General features: G+C 37.3%; 1 protein-coding gene across 2 annotated transcripts in view; it reads right to left on the bottom strand.

The window, feature by feature from the left end:
• CDH7 (cadherin 7) overlaps positions 1–24,270 on the bottom strand; it is a 142,468-nt gene that overhangs the window by 81,761 nt on the left and 36,437 nt on the right. For both annotated transcript variants that reach the window (XM_054538056.2, XM_024236001.3), the window contains exon 3: positions 2,965–3,259. In XM_054538056.2, coding sequence (XP_054394031.1) covers positions 2,965–3,259 — 295 coding nt within the window. The remainder of the gene's footprint in view (positions 1–2,964; positions 3,260–24,270) is intronic.

Below are 24,270 nucleotides of genomic sequence, written 5' to 3'. Positions count from 1 at the left end.
GATGTTCTCTCTTTCCTCTGTATGTATCATCTTTACAATATTTATTTTGGTAATATGCCTAAGTATTATTTTGCAACTTCATTTTAAAAGAAAGTAAACAATTTTAAACCAAATAACAAAAACTAAATTTCAGTAAGTTTGGCTGTGTACAATAACACATTTTTTTTCTGAAAAGTTCATTATCTCATTTAACACATATAGACACACACACCAGATACACACATATATTCACAAATAAATTTAAGCTTTCCACGCCTGTCTATGTTCTTCTGGCAATAAATAAAGTACCCTAAAGGCTTACTAGTGTGTTTAAAATTTTATGATTGGTTAACATCCAATAAAAAATGATCCCTGAATATTAAACACTGAAAGCTTGCATGGTCTATATCATACTATTTGATGGCTATTTTACTTGGTTAGACTTAAGCACTTTGATTAACTATAGTGTTTGATAAACTGTAAGTCCATACAACATATGTTATGTAGTTTAGGTATTCCATGTTCTATGTTCCAATTTTTATATTAAGTTAGTGGTCTGAATTGGTGTCAAGTACACCCTGAAGACATCAGAAAATAATTCTCTAAGAAAATTCCAAACCCATTTGAATCAGCCAAGTATATAACTTAAATATAAATTATTTAAGCACTGTGATATGGGCCAGGTACACACCTGTAATCCCAGCACTTTGGGAGGCTGAGTAGGGCAGATCACAAGGTCCAGAGATCGAGACCATCCTGGCCAACATGGTGAAACCCCGTTTCTACTAAAAATACAAAAATTAGCTGGGAGTGGTGGTGCGCACCTGTAGTCCCAGCTACTCAGGAGGCTGAGGCAGGAGAATTGCTTGAACCCAGGAGGTGGAGGTTGCAGTAGGCCAAGATTATGCCACTGCACTCCAGCCTGTCAACAGAGCAAGACTCCATCTCAAAAAAAAAAAAAAAAAGAAAAAGAAAAAGAAAAGAAAAGAAAAAAAAGGTACTGTGATAGGAAACAGCATGACTATTATGCACACTTAAAATACATAATTTATTTAACTTATACATTATTCAATTGTGCATAATAGTCATGCTGTTTCATGTCAGAGTACCATCAAAATCAAAACAACAGTGCACTACTAGCTTCTAAAACAAAAAGTTCACATATCTATATTCTACGTAGGAAAGGAAAACCTTAGCAAGCCAATGAAGAACCACCAAAATGTCCATGAGATCTAGGAGTATGAAGTTGAATTGAATTGTTCAAACACATCTCAAAAATTCCTGTTTTACTAAACATTACTAATCTGGGGAGGAAACTGTGCCCTTTCTTTTTTCTAAAACCTCCAAAATCTTGTAACAGTTACTGTTGCTGCTGCTCTTGTTGGTAAGCAAGAGCAGCAGGAAGCACTTGGAAGGTGTGGACGGTAGTGAGGAAGTGTGAATACACCTGTTTGGTCACAGAAATGCCAGCAATGCTTACATATGTGCTAATTATAGTAAGATCATGCCACCTGGCTTGTGGCCAGGTTCAAATTCTTCCTGGCCACAAGCATTGATTCTTCTGTCTCCTTGTCATTTGGTATTTCTCTAGCAGCTACAGCCATGGTGGTACCCCAAATAATTTCCCCTCTCTCTTCTAATAGGAACAGAAATTTAGGGCCACTAAACTGTGATCCCCTCAAGAGCACACATGATACACATCTTTGCAACCCCACTCCTCAGTGTCGTAGGTATGTTGATTGCATGATTGGGTGAATGAAATGACCTTTTTTTTGGTTTTAATAAATCACATTGGTTAAAATACCCATGTGTTAAAATATAAGTTCCATTATTATTTTAAATAAACTTCCTATTTCAATATTAAAAACAGCAGGAAATAAATATATAATAATCAACCCATCTCTCATCCAGTCTAATAACTTTTTATTTTTTTATAAGATTTACTACGCTTAAATTACATACTGGCAGTAAACTATTCCAAAAGTACTTGAATAAATGAAATTTAAAAGAGAATTTCTATTATTCGATATAAATAAACACTAGAAATGCTTTGCTAGGTATCTTTCTAGTAATGGTGCAATGACAAAAGGCCTTGAATAAAAAAGCCTTCATGTTTTAAATATATATCTCCAAATGGGTATCTCCTTACCATTGTTATAAATTCACTATAAATGTTCATGCATTTAAGTTTTTGGAGAATTTTTTTTAAAATTAGCGGTGGCATGGACACATGGCAGGGAACAACACACACTGGGGCCTGTTGGAGGGTTGTGGGATAGGAGGAAGAGCATCAGGAAGAGTAGCTTAGTGATGCTGGGCTTAATACTTAGGTGTTGGGATAATCTATGCAGCAAACCACCATGGCACACGTTTACCTATCTAACCTGCACGTCCTGCACATGTATCCCTGAACTTAAAATTTTAAAATAATCAGTGGTGGCATGTGGATGGCCATTTGTAGGTTCAAGCATATGCATTTTACAATTAAACACATCAGTCAATCCAAATATTAATCCAAATATTAGCCTGGCTAGCCATTGATGGCCTTCTTGATACACTGGCCATAGAGAGATGCTTAGAACAAGGAATCAATATCTTAATATCATGGAAAGAAAAGTAAAAGATCATCACTGGTCTGTGTCTGGAAGAATTCTGTTTGTTAACTTCTGAGGCATCACTGTAACCATTTAAAAATATAAATAAATATCAAGTTGAAAAAATGTAAGATTAAAGTAATTTCCTGAAAACACTGAAATAGCTGTATAAAAACAATTTCCTAATTTTCCATACAAATAAATTAATAAGTTAAGTTAATGGATACTGGCCACCAACATGTCTCAAATGTTCCCCTCACCCTAACTGACAACTAATACACACATACTAGTATGGTTTTTTTTTTTTTCAGTACTTAATGATGATTTAACTTTAAATACAAATCTCCCCAAATCAGCCACAAGCTACAAAAGCAGAGTGCTCTTTACTTACCCACGGGAGACATTTCAGGAACTCCTGCCGTGTATGGGCCATCCAAAAATTTGGGTTCATTGTCATTGATATCCTGAATTTTGATGACAAACTCTGACTCGGGCTCCACGGGTTTGTTGGTGAGCCTGTCCAGTGCTTGAGCTCGGAGCGTGTAGTAGGCCTGCTCCTCACGATCCAGTCTCTTGGTGGCATGAATATCTCCAGTGTTCTCATCAATAATGAAAATGGAACTTGCCCCTTCGCCTGACAAGATGTATTTGATGGAACCATCTCCTTTATCAACATCAGAGTGAAGCTGGTGAAAAATTCATGTGAGATGAGATTAACTTACAAGAGAGTCAGCGATATGGAGATATGTAAAAATAATTCTTATGTCAGGCAGGAGTACATGAAATTTTATTGTTCTTGGAAAGATAAGCTGAACGCTTATTGTGCACAGCAGAAAGGCTATTAGAATATGTCAGCTTGTACATGTGAGCAAGACAATTTCATTTCTTCCTGTAAACAGCCTCATTTCCAAAGGTATTTTATATCAGTCCCAAAGTTGGGAACTGGTTGTAGTGTTATTTTGTATTTGATCTGTCCTTGCCAGTTTTAGCCATCTTCTTTGAACAGAGCAGGCATTCAGTAAACATGTATAATTGGTTGATTTGCTCTACACCAAGCAAAGAAACCTTCTATAGAATATTTGTAAATCTAGTTCCAATATACCATTTAATATGCTTAGAAACCCCCATATTATTTAAGGGTGCCCTACTCTCCCTCCTCCCTGCCCTGTCCCCACTCACACTCTGTGATTAACGAGTATGGCTGGATGTCCGATCTCTAAATCTGTCTCCAAATCCTGTTCTGTACTTTAAAAATTGGAGCTGAAAAAAATGACACTGCTCTCTCAAGTAGGAATTTTAAATCAGTACATGTATGGGACTTCAACTAAAACCTTTCTTGAAATACCAAGAACTGCATTAGATTTGCATGATTAAGCACAGCATCAGCAGCAGGGCAGCACCTCCCGATTTGCATTTCACATCTGGAACTGTCCCTGCTGTATGTCAGAACATAGTGTTGAACAGAGGAACCTCAGGAAACTCAGACGTAATTACACGTTTCCCTGAACTTCGTAACCTGAGAAACACGCTACTCAATCCATCATTTCAACAATCTTTCACCCCCTATAACTGCCATCATTCTGGACTTTGGTTAATATGAATGTAAAAACCCAATTTACCAAATAATAAAACTTTTCACTGCCCTGAAGAACTATGTTTGCATTTTTTAAAAGACAAGGTACTAAAGATATATAAAATATGAAAAAAAAACACCAAGGAAAGTATGGACACAGTACATTTTCATCCTTCCCTGTAGCTGTTGAGGACATAGCTTTTTGTACCTTGAATTTCTGTAAGTGATTCTTTCCCTGCACTGTAACAGCTGTGTTTATCCTCTGCTTCCAAGTACTTGAATACCTGATTTATCTTTTGGTTTCTGTAGGACTAAATAATACAAAAAGTAAATTTCTGGCACAAGTTATAATTTAACTTTTTTCAGTGTGAATTATCTAGTGGATCCTAAGCCACATGTTTATTCAGTGTAGGGAAAAGGTGAGTTCTTCAACTATTGTTACTATTACATATGTATCTCCCTCTAATTTATAATACAAAGGGTGAAATATGAGAATTATTATAGTTTTAATTATTAAGAACTTCCTAGATGTCAGTCACTATGCTTAACATTCTTTTTTTAAAAACAAAACAAAACAAAAAATTTATTTTAGGTTCGGAGGTACATGTGAAGGTTTGTTACATGGGTAAAACATTATTTACATAGTAACTCATTCAATATTCACATCTGCCCTTAATCCTACTAACAAATGAGGAAACTGAGGTAGAGAAAGGCTAAGAACTTTGCCTGAAGTGGCCCGGCCAACTCTCTGGCAGATTCAGGATTACAAAAACTGGCAGGCTGGTCTAAAGCCCACATTCCCACTCCCTATAATGAGATCCAGGCTCCAGGAGAGGAACTGCTGCGCTGTGTGCTAGGGTCTTCAAGAGCTAATGCAAAGGGGAACTTGACGAAAGAAGGGAATATGCAACCAACCCCACCTGATCACCCCCCAAATCTTCAAGAAGCTCAGTGCTTCTAGTGGTTTCCATGTGTGCATTTTATGACTTATGAGAAGGGTCCCTTCTTGCCATTACATAACAGTAAACTCCACCACACTCAGCCGCACATAGCAAAAAACTTGACTCCAAAGACAAATGCAGATGATGGATGAAAATAAGTTGTTTTTAAGCTTCCAGTCCCTGGGCCGCTTAAATGCTCAGTGCTGCTCTGCTAATGCTCCCTCACCCTCATCTGTGCTCCTATGTGGCGGCACCTGGTGGCAACTTATCTACACGTTACTGCTGACGGTGGCGTGCAATGTTAGAAGAACATCCAGAAGACCACAAGAAATATCAATTATATACATGGGTCATGTCTTTAATCAAAGCTTTTTTACATTGAAATCACATTAATGACTTTCATTTATAGAACAAGCCCTTATGATTGATTTACCTAATTCCCACCAACTGATCACTGTTTTCGTGGCATGGTGCTACAATGTCCCTGTGGTATTCCAAGTATGAGAAACAAAATAAATTTATTTTCAAGAAAAATCACACAGTAAGCCCTAACTGTGAACTTCAACCTGAGCTCTGATGCTGCGTTTTATTAAACATTACTGGGTTGTCAGTTGTTCTCCATTCTCCATTACTGACAGCATCAGAACTTAAAAGTGAAATTTCATACCGCGTGTTTCTCCAATCATTCAACAATCAAATTCTTTCTCTTCTGTTACCTACCCGTACCCCACTGGTGCCCCACCCCGCCCCCATGCACACATCCTGTTTCAGAAGTCCTAAACTTTACTATTCTTCCCATCGCTGACAATTTTCTCCCAGCTGGTACCATCACTAGGCTTCTAACTACTGCCAAAATTCACAAGCAGAAAATTGCTTGGAGTCTAAACTCAGTGTCTTTGCAAAGTTACTGTAAGCATCTGTGGTTAAAATTGACCAACTTTGAATTGTTAAAATGGGTACATAATTATCTGAGGCATTCAGACATTTAATCTGTGAGATTTTGTGCATTATACTAATCCTAACAGGTGGAGTGAAATCCACACTCTTAGTAAAAAACTCCTCTCTCCTTGATGAAAAAGAATGCTCAGCAAAGAATAGAAATGTTGCCAAGTGTAGAAATGGCAAATCATGTTCTTAAGTTGACAAGTGTCTATGTAGGCATGTGCACACTCACGGACACACACACACACACACACACACGCATGGACACCTTTGAGAATAACTATTACAACCTGAACAGAAAAATGTTACTCTCCATTGCAAAAACCTTTGACCAAGAAAAAAACAAACTATGATCCTATAAAATGGTAAATAAGTACATAAACAAAATAAAAAATGCAACCAAAGACAAGTATTTGTGCTATATTTGAGGGCAGAATAGGAATCACCTAGGTCTATTCTATTTACAGATACCCTTGCAAATGTGAACCTGAGATTAGCCTAAATGATAACAACAACAACAACAAAATCTCTATTAATAAGCAGACAAAACTTACCTTTACTGCCTGGGTTCCTAAATCCTTTTCAAAGTATTTGTTTTGACTTCAAAGTAACTATTTAAAGATTTTTTTTTTCAAATGAGCACAAAAAGTGAGAGGCATAGAACCCTTAGTTGAATCTAGCTCATGATAAGGCAAAAAATGAGCTGAGGAGGAAGTGCAATTATGTAAATCCTGTGTCATTATGTCAGCATCATGTATTAATATGTAAGAAATATCAATCAGACTCTCATAAACTACATAGACCATGAATGCAAATCACATTTTACATGTACCCTAAAATATATTTCTGAATAATCCATTAATGTTCCATCAGGCCCTGCTTGATAGAGCACCCCTCACCATGAGTCTATTGTATCCGAGCTCTTTTTCATTCATTCTGAACTATAATCCTAGTTTAGAATCTTCAAACCTTTCACTTGGGCTATTGCAAAACACCTCATTTTTTTTTTTAATTTTAATAACTCACATTGTCTAGCCTGTCATAATCAAATTATTTCCTCTAAAACATATATTAAATTATATCACACCCCTCATTAAATGTTTTTGTCCACAAGAGTATCTTTATCAATAAGCGCTGCAAGATAACACTGAGATATCATAATATCTCATATTTGCACAACAATGTTAGCTCTGAAGGACTTTCACGATGGATCGGCCCCTGGGCATGGCCCGGAGCTTCCCGATGGTCCTGCCAATTGCGGCTGTTTATTCCAGGAAGCATCTATTGCTATGTTTATCCTCATTTTAGAGCCTATGGAAAGTACATCTTTGCTGAGAATTCAACTCTTTTGAAGTTATTTCAAAGTGAATGGAACATTTACTTGGCTGATTCTTGATCCTCCTTCTTTGGCCTTTTCAGCATGCTCACCAAATATATTTAATTGCTTCCCATGGTCTACGGATTTAACTGAAAATTCTAGGCATGAGTCCCAATCTGACTCCATACTAACTCCCAGGCCTCTTTTTCCCACATCTCACAGTGTAGTCTATGGTCCAAGCATGCTGGACTAGTTCTCACTGCCTGAGCATAGCAAGCATTTCCATGCTTCCCAACACACACACTCACAGACGTCCAATTCAGCTCGATGCAAGTTCCCTTTTCCTGAAGTCTTACAACTGTCCTGTTTATTTTCCATAGTTCCTTGTTTCAATTTCTATGACAGAATTCATTTAATTCTGCTTTATATTGAAAATCTAGTTATTTTTAAATCCAACTTTGATTTATAAATTCCTTAAGAACTAAGTTCTTTTTATCACTATGTTCTACATTCTTAATAACGTCTGTTGTATAAAATTTGGTAAATTTACAATCCACTTTGTAAAATAGCAGTATTTGTTTTATTTCAATTTCTGTCCACTTAAGTTTTAGTAGCTTTTTTTAAAAAAATAAAACAAAACAAAAAACATCCTGTATCTCTGGTTTGTTCTCCATAATCCTCTGAACCACGTAGATGGAGTTCAGATGCCTTGCTTTGTTGCTTATGGTAACACTTAGTGTGTGATTTTGTACTTTCACACTTACATGTTTATGTTCCCCAGGAGACAGAGCCCTGGTAGAAACAGGCATCTTTCTTATTCCTGTTTCCTCAGCTTTTATACAGTAGTTCTCTCTCCCTTTTGCTCTCTCTCTCATAAATACACACACACACACACATACACACACGTGTGTTAAGGGAGGGTTGAAACCTGCTTGCATGTCCTTGGGTGCCAGAATCTCCATTACCTTCATTAAATTTTTACCCACCTTATTTTTAAGTTTAAGACTGTAGAGCCCAAAACTAAAAGAGCAATGCACTGCTGTTCTGGCGATCTTTTTACATCTATATAACCAAATTAAGCATAATATGAACTACCTGGTCTACCACTTTCAATCCATCTGCTTAAATAAAAGTCTGAAAAAATTTATTACTTATATGTTGCTTTCTTCCCAAAAGATTTAGGTGATGTTAAAAATACATGCAAACAAGACAACTGCTAATATATAATGCTTATAACTAATGCCATGAAAATAATGACCACCATATGACCACCATATATGCCTATACAGTTTCTGTAATTGAATGTTCAATTGAGCTGTCAGCTTAGGTAGAGACAAACTATAACAGTGGTTTCATATACTTTTCATTGTCGAATAAAATTAAAAAATCAGTTCCTCAGGATCATTAGCACTATTTCTTAGAAGTGAATTTTAAAAGGAATTTGTCATTTGGAACCCTATTCAATGTATACTGAACATAACAGATAATGCAATTAAAACTACTCTTGCAGTAGAATAAATAATTCTTTTCAAATTCAAATAAAATAAAATTTTCAAAAAAAAAAAGTCTGAAAATGGAAAATATCCTCAATTTAGGAGATAAAGGTAAAAAAAATCAACTCAGTATATTAATCAACTTTTCTTTCCTCTAGTACTTCTTAAACTCTGCTTGTTATTTTATCTTACTGATTATCTTATCTTTACTACCTAAAGCTTAGCCCTGTAAAATGGAGATAAATATATTCACACTTGAACTTGCATAATTGTGACCACTACTTGAGATGATACAGTGAAACAGGATTCATAAAGGTAAACTTCATAACGTTAGAGTTGCACTTTTTGATGCCTTTGCCTTTGAAAAAAATACTAAATTTTCATGCCACAAAAAGACCATCTATAAACATAAGGTGAAATTTTATGAAAGAGGTAATATGTATTGTGAAAACTTTAACTTTAATAAATGAAACTAGAAACTAAAGCCTCTGTGATGCTCACTGACTTATTGACAATCAGGATGACAATCATTGCAGCTTTGTATTAAATTTTTCCCTATAATGAACGTTGGAATAAGAAAAAATACACTGTAATATAAATAAAACTTATACTGCTATTGCATTTGTGTCAAAAAATGAAGTAATGATGGCAAAGTAAAAAGTGTGTTTTTTTGTTTTTGTTTTTGTTTTTACCACTGATTTACTTATTCTAGATTCCTCACTTTTAAAGAATAAAAGTGTATTCCAGATTACTAGAACCCATACAGGGTAATTTTATTAAAATTTTACAAGGTTAAAATTTTAAGTATAGAAGGTAGATTTAAACAATGATTGGCAGAAGTAAAAATGCCTGAATATACATATTATAAACAAGTTTTCTATTGTGTCTTTTAATAAATATTTTCCACATACCACTGCATATACTGCAATTATCAAGCTGTTGAAGAAATGTTACAGATGAAAACAAATGTATGAGTCATTTCTTTCTGGTTGAAGTATTCCTAATTTATAATTATTATTGTGGTTCAAGGTAATGGAACACAATTTACTTATAAAGCATCTCTAATGAAGACGTGTGGTTTAAGAAGATATTAATTGTTTTACAAACAGGAATAAAGGAAAGAGATATAATTCAGGAAGTGCATAGGTAATGGTAACATTGCCCTAAACATCATTTCTTTTATTAAGTAACAAATGAAAAGAAAAAATACTACTCATATTGTTTTTATTCTCAGATAAAGTTCACAGTAATTCACTTGTGACAAACAGCCATTCTAGGGGTCCCGGTCCATTTTCTTAGAGGCAGAATGGCCCAATTGGAAGGTCAATGCAAAGAAGCCCCAGGTATGGCTACTGAGTCTCCATTCTGCTCCATGTTGTGCTGTCTGGATGGTGCTTGGGTCCCAGTTTATTCTTCTGTTATAGATCCATATCTGTAAATGTACAACTGGCTTTGAATGTTGAAGTGAGGATAAAATAAAAAGATGCATTTGGAAGTAATTTTGTAAAGTGAAATTTTCCATCCATATTAGTACATTTCCATATAGTGGTGTAATATAATTATCTGCATTCCTTAGGGAAAACAGTCCCGCTTTGGAATGCAAAGGTCATAGACCTGTGCCTATGACATGGGTACTTAGAGCTTCATGTACACAGACACAGCTTTTTCATCAGGGACCAAGAGACAGCAACTCAGAAAAGCATTCTTTATTCCACACAGCTACATTCACTTCCCTAAAGAAAACCCCAGTCATCCTACTTCTGATTGCTGTCTCCAGGCCAGATCCACAACTCTCACACAACTTAGAAATCCGCCTACAGTTGAATTCTTAATGACCAAAATTGAAGCTGAGGCTTCATCCTCGCTTAGTGTAATTGTGAATGCTTCATGTTCTCTACTTGAGGGCTTGCCGGATAGGAGAGTACCTTGCTCTCTTAGTTGTAAACTCCATGAAATAGGCCAGGAGCACTTAAAAGCAACCCCTGGAGAGGCTAAGCTTTTTATCAAAAGAAGAACTTTTAATTTTACTTTTTAAAATGAGGCTGGTTGAGCAGAAAACGTCTATAACCAAGGCAAAAGTATCACCACTCAAAGTGAGGTATCTGTTTTTCTGAATTAAGATAAAAACAGAATTTGAGAGGAATGGCTTAGAAACTGTTATAGTCAGCTCACCAAATAATTTCATGTCTGTTGAACCCAAATACAATAATGAAAATAATGGAAACTGATTTTTTCATCTAAGAAGTTTATTTTTATTGCATTTTACAAAACTAACATCCAGTGACAACAGTATAGTGTGTTCTTAAGAAACAAACGTGTGTGCAAAAACACAACCAACAACAAAATACCCCTTCGCCTTTCATCACAGGTCCATTGAGAAGCACTGGGCCCATGAATAAAAACCCTACATGAAAACTCTTTTGAATGCTTCTAGGCAAAAGTCCATCTAACACTTCTTCCTTGTCATAACACTAGAGATGACTTAAAGAAACTCACCACAATGAAGGCAGAGAGCAATCTGAGAACTCATCTTTAAGACTTGCACAAATGTTTTGTAGCTGGCATTTTGGAGAAGGTATGCACGTACGTGTTGCAGATGCCAATAGCATAAGGTGTCTGCAAAATATTTCTTGGAGTTTTCTGCACTACACTGCTTTGTCTATTAGAAAATACCAACAATAACAGCTAAAGCAATGGAAATAAAATTCTAGAGTCTGCATTTGGTTGAGGGGAGAAAATGTCAACACTCGTATCATCTAAAGAGAGAATTGTCTAAAGTATCTTTTCAATTCTAATGTAAGAATAATATTTGTTCAATGTGGCCTAATGGAAGGGAATGCCTAGACAAAGATATGGACAAACACAGAACGTCACAGATAACACAGAACAAGGAGGGCAAACTGAAAAGGAGCTAGCCAAGAAGAGGACAGATGGTGACTTAGCCATTCAACTCTTAAACTTACTAACTAGATCTTGGTAAGAAGGCTCTGACTGTTAACTCTAAATCCATCAAAAGTGTGCATATACATTGCTATTTGGTAATATTTATTTAGAAAAGTTGGTCTCAATGATTCTTTCTTGGGTGTTTAGTATTTGTCTAGTTCATCCTTTCTAGCATCTTTGTAAAAATTACAGATTAAAAGTGTCCCTTTAGCTGTTATTGGAAGTACCATGTTAAAACTAGTACATCTAGTGCACAGTAGCTATTATGTGGACTAGATGGATACAATTTGCATTATCCCGATGCCTAAACTAGATTGTCCTGATAAATTGAATCTAGTCTGTTTGTTTCTTCATCTGCACACTCAGCATATACTAATAACCTATTAAAAATAACTGTGGACTATCTACTATATGCCTGGCTTATTGGGGCTTGTGGATGAAAACCAGAAGGGGTAACAAGAGGGAGCCTAAAGTCTTGAATCAAGTAGCCCCTGCCTTCATGAGCTTACAGTAGGGTATGCTGTCAGTATAGAAAGTTTGGGGTATGCTGTGGGGTATACAGTGGGGTATGCTGGCAGTGCAGAACAAATAATTGTAATTTTGGTGACCACACAATAGCACTCAAAGAACACCAAGAAATCATATGGCAGGAAAACCAAGCTGAGCCCGGGGTTCAGGGAAGTGCTTTTTAAAGAAATGATATTTAAGTTGGGACAAAAAGGATGCTCCTGAGAGTTAGTTTCACAATGAAGGGAGGAACTTGATTTCCAGGAATAGACTTGACTAAAAGATGAAATCAATTTCTTTCTAGGGATACTCTGACTGAGTAACACACAGAATCCACCAAGGTATAATACAGAATAATTAATTTTGGCATTAGATCTATAAAAAGAGGCCTAATCACATAAATACATTATAACCTATATTCTGTAAACATCTATTTAAATAATTTTAAAAATTTCAAAGAGTATAGAATATTTCATTCATCTTCTCTTACTACTTTGCTAATCACTTTATTATTTTGTGAAATTTAGTATGTGGGTTTCTAGTTTCCAACGTCAAGTGGGATGTTGGTTAAAATGCAAATTTTTAAGCTCTGCCTGAGATCTTCAGAATTAGAATCTCTTTGATTTGGGACCAGAAATCTATTTTCAACCAGCACTCCAGGTCAGAAACACCACCAGCATACAAACTGGTTTTTATCAATAATATTGGTGCTGTAAATAGTTAATTACTTTTAAGTATATTGAATTTAAAATGTCTTCTAGAGTTGGCTGGCCACGGTGGCTGACAGCTGTAATCCCAGCACTCTGGGAGGCTGAGGCGGATCACAAGGTCAGGAGATCGAGACCATCCTGGCTAACATGGTGAAACCCCATCTCTACTAAAAATACAAAAAATAAGCCGGGCAAGGTGGCACACACCTGTAGTCCCAGCTACTCGGGAGGCTGAGGCAGGAGAATCACTTGAACCTGGGAGATGGGAGGTTGCAGTGAGCTGAGATCACGCCACTTCACTCCAGCCTGGGCGACAGAATGAGACTTCGTCTCAAAAAAATAAAAAAATAAAAATAAAATGTCTTCTAGAGTTGTTACATAAAATTTAATCTGTTTTGATTTGTTTCATATATTTTACTCAAAAGGGAACTGTCCCTTCTCTAACTAAAAATAGCACAGAAGAAAAAGTGTGCAGTGTATATTTATGTACCCATAAAATAGCATGTGTTGATATATTTTTTAAAGTGGCTATACTTAAATTCTAAATCACATGAAAACTATTTCAATCATTCATGAGAGAGAGAGGGCAAACAATTTCCTTTTTGCCATAGTTCACGTTTCAGGGAAACCCAAAAGAATGAGAAGCTAATTTGGGGATTATTCACTATGGGTATGTCACACAGCTTCTGGGGCTAAGTAGAACACAGAAGACCAAGAACCAAAGGATCAGAGTGGGAGTGTCCTTTTTTTTTTTTTTACACAGAGTCTCGCTCTGTCACCCAGGCTGGACTGCAGTGGCGAGATCTCAGCTCACTGCAAGCTCCGCCTCCTGGGTTCACATCATTCTCCTGCTTCAGCCTCCCGAGTAGCTGGGATCGCAGGCGCCCGCCACCATGCCAACCTAATTTTTGTGTTTTTAGTAGAGACGGGGTTTCATCTCATTAGCCAGGATGGTCTCGATCTCTTGACTTCGTGATCCGCCCACCTCGGCCTCCCAAAGTGCTGGGATTACAGGCTTGAGCCACCACGCCAGGCCAGGATTGTCCTTTTTACCTCACTCCTATTGACTCACTGGGGGTTGATGTATGCTTCTCTTCCCTACAGCAGGGTGACCCTACCAGGTTCACAAGGTATGTCTGCCCCATTCTCTTGGGACTCCTGGCACCAAGGGACCAGCAGACTAGGACAAGTGTCACAATCCTCATAGGTGTAACCTATCTTGATCATCAGGAGGAGGTGGGCTTCTCTTACCTAATAGGGGCTTCTGTTAGTATCTGGGTACCAGAGTGTCTCTTGATGTTCTCTTGTCCATCTTAATGGCAAATGGACAAGTCAAAGAGCCTGTCCAAGGAGGAGTTGGAGATGAGAGGGATGTGAGGAGTACCACTTGCAACCTGGAGATTCTTAATCTTCTTGTGAATTCCAGCAGGAAAGAGGGCCTAACATATTTCTGCAGGAACTGTTTCCTGAACTTACTACATGAAGCAAGTGGATATGAGTGGTGCAAGGGGCTGACTCGCGCATGTCATGAAAGCCTCCCAGATCCCCTGCATGCCTCACCAAATGAAACATTCGTGTGCTGGTGGCCAACACATCTCAGCTAAGTCCTTTCCAAAAATCATCCTCAGTTGAAGAGAGCCATCTTGACCAAAGATAACATATCTTTCTTAAGAACAGGCCACATCCAGTGATTGGCTGCTGTGAGCCTTTAAAGCTCCTCCTTCTCCCCTTAGCTCAAGACAACTATGAAGACCCTTCCCTACTCCTGACCTCCCCACAAGGTCAGCCAAGTCCTAGGCTGCTTTGCTCAACAACTTTTACTGCCCAATCCTATTTCCTTCTTTTCTCCCTCACAAGTGTTTATTCCAAGAATGCACACCAATAAATTCCCTATGGGCAAATCCCTGGTCCAGGTCTGTTTCTTATGCAACCTGACCTGCAGCCTGCACGCACATTTCCAACTCAGTAACTAATGAATCACAGAGCTTGGCTCCTTGGTACTCATGCATACCATGCTCTCTCCTTCAGAGGCACAGGTGATAGAGGGGAACATTTATGTCATTTGTTGAGAGATGTGTACTTGCTGATCAGAAGAAGAAGCCACTGAAGCAAAGGCTGTCAAATGGCAAAATTCATAAAAGTTGTAGCCCCAGGCAGTGTGTCACTTGTTTCTTTCAGCAGATATCTGACATACTCTTATTTTTCCATGCTCTCAAATGCTTTGATTTATGGAAACTTCACACTGTGAATGGACCAATCCCAAGAGCATGAAGAATTCATTCTGGTGTTTTTTATTTGAGAAGAGAAAGAAGCAAAATTGCCTTAGCTCAGGGAAGCCAGCGACCCAGTTTGCATGCCCTCCTCCTTAGTTCTCTTTGCCAAGGGTTGAGTATCTTATGTTCACTCAAGTGCTGTAATGTTCAGACCACACTACTGAATAATTCAGTCAGAATATCCATCCATAGTCCCAGGCTTTGTTACTTGTAAAATCTTCCTGGGTCAAACTACTACATACCCAAGGTAAGAGCCACTGGCCTAAAAAGATGAGAGAAATACAGACGAAGTTTGAGGTAAATGTTCTTCCATTGTACTATCATTTTGAAAGGCAGAGGAGAAATAGGGTTATTAACTAGCTATAAAAGAGGGAAAATAAGCATGTCTGCAAAACGTTTGAAATAATTTGCTGAGAAGGTACAAATTTTTAAAAGCTTACCTCAAAAAGTCTCTGGCACAATTTCAATTTCAGAACACTAATGCTTCCAAATGAAAAACAAACCTGGTTCACATAACAAGACCCTCCATGGGATATGTAATTGTCTCTTCTAAAATAGAGCAGATATAAAGAATAATAAGACTATACTCTGGCCCAGATGACCTAAGGACGCCTAAGAGAGGTTTTCTTCTCTAAGCAAAATATTATTTAGAAATACAGGAGGAAAACAAAGTCTCTTCTGAGCCCTCTCAGGGACTCATCTCTGCAACCAGAGAAACTTCCATCCCCTGCTTTCCTGCACACTAACAAACTTGACTGCAGTTGCTAAAGCCCTAAGGATAAACATTTTCATAAAGAAATGTAATAAAATTGGCAGAAATCAATAGGAAGAAAAAGGGAAAAAAGAGAGTGAGGTGGAAGAAACAGGCAACGACCACAATAAAGTCAATAATTAGGTTGATGTGAGAATACGACATTCTCAAATAGCCATTAACATTATCCCATGGACTCTGGAAAGGCATATTGGTTTTCCTAGGAGAGACTGGCCATGATTTGTTGTTGCTGTTGTTGTTGTTTTTGTTTTTGCATATTGGTTGCTCTGGTGTTAACAGGAGGCCACCACTAACACCGCCTGGAGAGAGTAGACCACATCACGGAACTGAGGAACAGGCAAAGAAGAATCAATAACGCCATTGCTTGAGGAAGACTGCTTTCTGCAAAATTCTGTTTAGCTTTTAAGCTGTTTAATTTCTGTTTAGATTTTAAACTATAATAGGTTTCCTATTTTCTTAACGGCTACATTTATTTCGCAGTTTGACTCTTCACTCCTTCTGCCCAAATGAGTATCAAACATAGAAGTATATTTGATTATTTATTAATCCATAGAACTGGGATTCAAGATGAATCAAACAACCTCTTCAGCAACATAATTAGAATTGCTCAAGCGAGTCAGCATGATATTAAAACTGCTTCAAGCCTGTGTTATGCAACGTGCATGACAGCCATGGGATTTGGGGTCTCATGCCCTTGTGTCGCTCTGATGTTGGACAACCTGGGGCCATCGGTACTTTCTCTGATCTTTACTTTGTCCATCTACAAAATAGATTGAACCAAGGGGTCTTAAAGATCTCTTCTATTCCCGAAACTCTGTACATCTCGTCTAAATAAATGTGGGTAAACTACAATAATTAACACAGTCAATAAATATGTAGTAGCTACCTAATGTATATTGTACATCCCAGGAACTGCACAAGGCACGGGAGACTGAGTTCTGGGTGTGTAATGTTGCCTTATTTTAAAATAATTTATAACATGACACATAGGAATTTTGTAGTTATGCCACCTTGGGAAAGTCAGGAGTGTTTTTAGAACATTTTCAGACTATTGTATCCAAAAAAAATTTATTCTATAATTTCAAAGTGTCTACTTAGTAATGGCTTGTGAAAAAAAGGACATTGGGTCATTTATTTCCAGATGCTTGGGAGTGACAATCTGTGTTTTCTTGTGTATACTAGCTTGCAATTTGATTAAGATAATTCAACAGAAGAAACTAAATTTTGATTTAAAAATCTATGTCAAGAACATACACAAAATATCTTTAAAGGATATTATATTAGTCCATTCTCACACTGCCATGAAGAAATACCCGAGACTGGGTTATTTATTTATTTATTTATTTAAAAAAAGGTTTAATTGACTCACAGTTCTGCATGGCTAGGTAGGCTTCAGGAAACTTACAATCATGGTGGAAGGTACCTCTTCACAGGGGGGCAGGAGAGAGAATGAGGGCTGAGCGAAAGGGAGTGTCCCTTATAAAACTCAGATCTTGTGAGAACTCAATATCATGAGAACAGCATGGGGGAACTGCCCCCATGATTCAATTACCTCCCACTGGGTCCCTCTCACGATATGAGGAGATTATGAGATTACAATTCAGGATGAGATCTGGGTGAGGACACAAAGCCAAACCATTTCAAGTGTGTCAATATAATATGTTACCTGAACATGCAATCTTCAGGACAAGTGCATTTACTTGAAAGGACATATTATGAATGGTACTTACTTATAATTTATCTAATATCATGCACAAATTCAATTAGTATCACAAATATACACACTAAGAGTGTTCATTTGCTCTTCATTTCTCTGAGATTTACAATGTTATACATTTTCTCTGTACTTCATGGTGTCACATTATAGATACATAGTTTAGATGTATTATTCTATTTCAATTTGAACTACCCAAAACTCCTTGCAGCAGTACTGGGATGATAATGATTTCCTGGTAGAAACCTGTTTCTGAGGGATATTATTATAGAGAAACATTCCTAGAGGGCATAATTTCGGATGGGTGTTTCCTCCCCTATTATCAATGTTGCTTCCATTAACTAAAACATCCTTTGCTGTGGGGGAAAAAAAGTGCCAACTGAATCATCTTTCTTTTACATTGCTTATAATTTTAAAAATATATCCTACAACAGAATGGACATGTGTCAAATATAAAAAAAAATTAGTAATTGTTATGAGCTGACTCTGAACTTCAGTACTATGTGAAATGGGAACATTTTAGCAACGATGAAATTATGATGGAAAATTTCCTGGCACACTTGATCCATTCTAATTCAAAATCCCATCATTACTATTTCTCTATTCCTTATACTATTTTACTTCATATTTGCAACCCTGAATTTTATTCACTCCGCTTCACAAATTGTTTTATAGCTCTTTTATTCAAATAATTAACAGCTAATATTTATTGAGCATAATTACGTGTCAGACACTGTGGTAAAGGGACCTTTAATTCTTCTGACAAAGTTTTGTGGTAGGCATTATTATCCTAATTTTATACACGAGAAAACTATGATTAAGAGGATTCAGGCTTTTGCCCAAATTTACACAATAATTTCACAGACTTGAACGCAGGTCTCCCCAACAATGAAGCCTGTATTCTCACCCACCACACCGCCCTGAGTGTGCCCATTTCCACTCCCACCCATCTCCTCTCAGAAGAGATGACTTAGAAGAGCTTGGATTCTTACATTTCCCCACACGAAAAATCCAACCATTATTAAGGCAAAAACGTGAACTTAAAACAACTAAATTTTCAAGTTTTTTTTTTTCTAACCCCTCCTTGTCCCTTGCTCCCAACCCCCAATTGGTTGTCAATTCACAATGTTCCATCTCCATAGCTCAATAACCTCCTTTCTCTTTGTCTCCACTCCACCCACTACTGCCCTGAATCAGGATGGTTTTATTTCTCACATAGGTTAACACCACAGCAATTTATACTTTGTATAGTAAAAAAGACTTGTAGATGTTTAAAGGGTCACCTACTCAACATCTCTAATCCATAGTATTAGATGATTGTCATGTGCATCTTATTAAAACACATCGCTATTCTTCTCTGGAACAAAATCATCGATAGTTCCCTACAACTTTCCACATTAAAGATCAGCTTAGTATTCAATATGTTCAATGGTATGGTCTCATTGACTGTAATGTACACCATAATCTTATATACTACCACAAAAGAAAAAAAAAACTGTGTATTATCACTTTAAAATGTTATTTATCATAACAAGCATCCTGATTTTGCAAGGTAAAATGTGGAAAAAGATGCATCTTATAATTGATAGTATGTGCTATTTCTGATTCTTGTCTCCTACTTCCTACTTCTAACTCTCTATTCTTCTATATTCCCCCTTCTGCCCTGGGAATGCACCAGGCTTTGCAAAGCAACAATATATCGCCCACAGCTTTCCTACAATCAAATGCATCAAACTCTATAGCAAAATTATTCATATTTTGCACTTACCTAAAATAAAAATCAAGAAAAGCCAAATCAAAGTCTTACACTTTTCATGTGCTCCTTACGAGCACATGAAGTCATGAATATTATGTGTTGTTCAAAGAAACATGATGACAACAGCTTCAGTCAATGCCAGCATTTTGTTTATTACTGCTACTGCATGTGTTTTCTTCACATCTTCTAAGATTATCTTACTCTTCTTTTCTTTACAAAATCAAGTCTCCTTTGCAATCACACTGAATGATAGGATACTTTGGTGATTAGTACAGTGTGATGAGATGTTCTAGGCAACTTATAATCACCACCATTAACAATAAATCTTACCTAATTTTTGAGATCCGATCTACAGACTTAGCTGTGATAATATTGTTTTACAGGCTTTTAATGCAGAGAGAAATATTTCTGTTTTGTAATAAAATAAAATAGAAATGAATGTATTTGCTGGAATTTCTCTTTTTTTTTTTTTTTTTTTTTTTTTTTGAGACTGGGTGTCGCTGTTACCCTGGCTGGAGTACAGTGGCACTACAAGACTCCACCTCTCAGACTCAAGCAATCCTCCCACCACAGCCTGTGGAGAAGCTCAAATGACACATACATGACACCACAACCAGCTAATTTTTATATTTTTCGTAGAGACAGGGTTTCGCCCCAGGCTGGTCTCAAACTTTTGAGCTCAAGTGGTCTGGCCACCTCAGCCTCCCAAAGTGCTGAGATTACAGGTGTGAGCCTCTGCGCCTGGCCTCAGAATTTTTTTAGATTTATTTAGAAAAAAAAAATGTTTCATAAACTTTATGGGGTGGAGAGTGAGAAACTCACCCACTGCACACAAATCCTCAAGTTGTAAGAGATAATTACTAAATCTCCCAGTACAACTAAAGAAGAGCGAGATAAACCAGTAGCTGATGCTCCAAGGAGTACAGCATCAAGGAAAATACATTAAACCCTCCAAGGCAGGGTCTCAGAGGTGGGACAGCCAAGGGCAGAATGCCAGATGAGGATTTGTTAAGAGCGATGCTGTACTGCACTCCCCGCTGCCTCCCTTATCTTTAATAATGATTTTTAAAATGTTACAAAATGCTTGATGTAATTGGGTTTTTTATGGAAATTGGCAAAGAGCTGAGTTTTCATGCAGGCCAAACAGAATCAGCCTGCATGGATAAGAGGGCTTCTGGAGACTGGGTAACAATGGATAGAGTGAAGAGTGTTTTGATTTTTTTTTTTTCTTGTTTGCTTCTCTAAAGGGCACAGTGCTACAACATTAGAATGCAACTCTGTGGGCATGTAAAGAAAAAGCAAAAAAGCTGAAAACCTACTATTCCAGAATACAGTACTATCCACACACATATTACCTTAGAAGGAAGATACATAGATTCTTCTATCTGCATTGTCCTTTCTTAAATTATAAGGTGAAAACACTGTAAGGTAAAATGCCTAACATGCAGCCCTAGGGTGGAATATTGCCTGCTGCCTCACCTGCAAGCTTCTCTGAGGGAAATGACACGGGAGCCTTTTCAAGGTTTAGTTGTTTGATTCTTTACACTTGTACTCAACAGACATTGACCTCCTTTTGAGCCCTAGGGGGCTTATCAATTCACTCTTCCCAAGTACAGAAATCAGAAAACCTTCCTTTTTCCTTTTCTTCTTCTCTTTCCCAAATTCTCTAAGATGTCTTCCCTATTTTGTCAGTCTTAAAAAAAAAAAAAAAAAAAAAAAAAAAAAAAGACTGGCTGCAGCAGACATTCTGGGGCTCCACGGAGTACAGCTAGAACTTTTAAGAGCCATTTTTAAATGCACAGAATGTCAGCCTCAGGGGCACTTAAGAAGAAGATCTAACATGCCCCTATGTGATAAATAGTTAACGCAGTTTTCAAACCTTAATGTCTGGGTATGGTATAAACACATTAGCATACTAAGCAGAGAAAGTTTATTTAGTCAAAGGCCATTTAATTAAAAGCCAGAGATAGCCATTTAAAATAAAGGCCACAGAGAAACAGATGAAAGATAAGGATGACTGGAGAATATACACAACCATTAGAGCAGAAGGAATTTAAACCAGACAAGTTGTATTTGCTTCCCCAATAATTCTGCCATATTCTAAAGAAATTATGAAACTAGGGACAGTGTTTACTGAACAGAATCCCAGAGTGAGCATTACAGGATTATATACATTATGTCACGTAACAAGGCTCCTATGAATTCCATAAGCCATTTTCTATATCTTTAAAGAACAGAAAATAAGCCTTGACATAAGCTTCCTACACTGTAACATTATTGGACTAGTTCATGCACTGAGAATTCACAGCATCTGACATCGGATTAAACAGAGAATGGCCCAGAGTGGAATGGAGAGCATGGTCTGTGATCAAGTAGGTTTGACTCTACTGCTTATTAAACTTTCTCTCGGCTTAACTTTCCCATATGTACAGATGAACTAGTGATAACAATGCTTCCTCTACCTCATTTTTTTAAGACTCCAGTGAAATAATGTAAAAGAACATAGCTTACAAACCACATAATATTAAATAAAGGGAATTATGTTAGTGCTACTGGATTAAGAACACCACATAGAAAGAACAGGGTTTCAGATAAAACTGTGTTACTAATTTGTATGTAAAAATATACACAAAGAGCTGACCGATTAAACGTGTAACATTGTAATATACGCAAACATGCGCACATACGTAAACACACATACATGTACTCTCAGATGTTTCATGTTTCCAACGAAGATGCTAACCAAAGACTAAAAGACAGAGGTGGCATTTCTAATATTCAGATTAAATCATTCTTCAAATATTTTATAAATGTAAAGGAAAGTTGCCTCATAAGTAAAAATATTCATGAAATCTTTAAGTTAAACACTTTTTACATTTTTGAAAGCCCTTTTTGTGAGTAACTAGATTGTTTTTCTGCTCAAGGTGTCTAAATAATGTACCCTTACAAACACAGCAACTGTTCATAGATATTTCATACTTTAGTGGGTCCATTTTGAACTAATCAATTACCTTTTGTTTGTTTGTTTTATTTTGTTTTGTTTTGAGACAGAGTTTCACTCTGTTGCCTAAGCTGGAGTGCAGTGATGCAATCTCGGCTTACTGCAACCTCTGCTTCCGTGGTTCAAGCGATTCTCCTGCCTCAGCCTCCTGAGTTGCTGGGATTACAGGCGTGCACCACCACATCAGGCTAATTTTTGTATTTTCAGTAGAGGCAGGATTTCACAATGTTGGCCAGGCTGGTCTTGGACTCCTGACCTCAAGTGATCCTCCCACCTCGGCCTCCCAAAGTGCTGGGATTGCAGGCCATCTGTTACCTTTTATACATAGTCTATAACAATGATTTTCCTATAAAGACTACTAAGACTACTTAATGTGGCATTTTTTTAAATAATATTCCTGACTACTTGGGTGAACAGAAAAAGAGAATGAGGAGGAGAAAGAGAATACAAAAATCAATGTATTGTAGAGTACTTGTTCTTACCCTTCACTCTCAAGGGGCCCTGTTAACAACCAAGCTTACAGTCTACTCTTCTTTATTAAGAGGCATTAAATAACGGATGCTTCACCATCAAACAGGTTCAATTATTTTTCCGTTATACCTCTATACTTAGAATTTGACTATTTCATGCATGCACACCTCCACATAGATATCCCTCAGGCAACTTCTTTTTTTTTTTTTTTTTTTTTTTTTTTTTTTTGAGAGAGAGCCTTACTCTGTCGCCCAGGCTGGAGTGCAGTGGCGCGATCTTGGCTCACTGCAAACTCTGCCTCCCAGGTTCACGCCATTCTCCTGCCTCAGCCTCCCAAGCAGCTGGGACTACAGGCGCCCACTACCATGCCCGGCTAATTTTTTTTGTATTTTTAGTAGAGACAGGGTTTTACCGTGTTAGCCAGGATGTTCTCGATCTTCTGACCTCGTGATCCGTCTGCCTCGGCCTCCCAAAGTGCTGGGATTACAGGCATGAGCCACCGCGCCCAGCCTCCCTCAGGCAACTTCAAATTTAACATGGCCAAACTGCAACTTAATCTTATATATTCTGCTTAGAGCCAGAAACAGTGGATTTGTCATTCATTGAATAGTACCTACTATGTGAGAGGTCCCCTTGCTGGTGTTGTAAATGCAACAATGAGTAAGACACCTCCCCACCTCCTTTCCCTCTGCCTAGATCCCTCCGAACATCCTCAACTCCATACTTAACTGTTAAACATCTCACAACTACTCTACTTTCCAAATAATTGTTATTTATCTGATCCTTTTAACTTCATCCATGACCATTTTTCAGTCCTCACCATATCCTGCCTGGAATAAACTCTCACCGACTTAGTTTTCTGTCTCCTGTCTTACCCACCACCCCAAATGTTACAGACTTTGACTGTAACAGAATTGATGTTTCTAAAATGCAAATTGGCTCAGAACCATCCTCAAACTTACCAAAAGACAAACAAAAACAAACAAACAAAAAAAACAAAACAATACTTAGCACATGTATTAAACTTTCATGATGTGGCTGGCTGTCTGTTGCTGGTTGTCTTAGTTTCTATTTTTCCTATACTTTGGCCATGTGAATCAATTACAGACTCCTAAACAGATTGTATTTTCTCAAGTCTCCATGCATTTGCATAAGCTGCTTCTTTTGAACGATATCTTTTTCTCTAGTCCCATTTATTTAGGAGTCACTTTCTCATTCTTCAAGCCTCAGCTGAAATATTACCTCCTCTTTAAAGACCTGCCTAATGTCCCAGGCTGACTTTG

Source organism: Pongo abelii, chromosome 17 (genome assembly GCF_028885655.2).
Source record: "Pongo abelii isolate AG06213 chromosome 17, NHGRI_mPonAbe1-v2.0_pri, whole genome shotgun sequence".
Taxonomy (NCBI): Eukaryota; Metazoa; Chordata; class Mammalia; order Primates; family Hominidae; genus Pongo; species Pongo abelii.
Note: the sequence above shows the minus strand (reverse complement) of the source record. Positions and strands in the feature narration are given on the sequence as shown.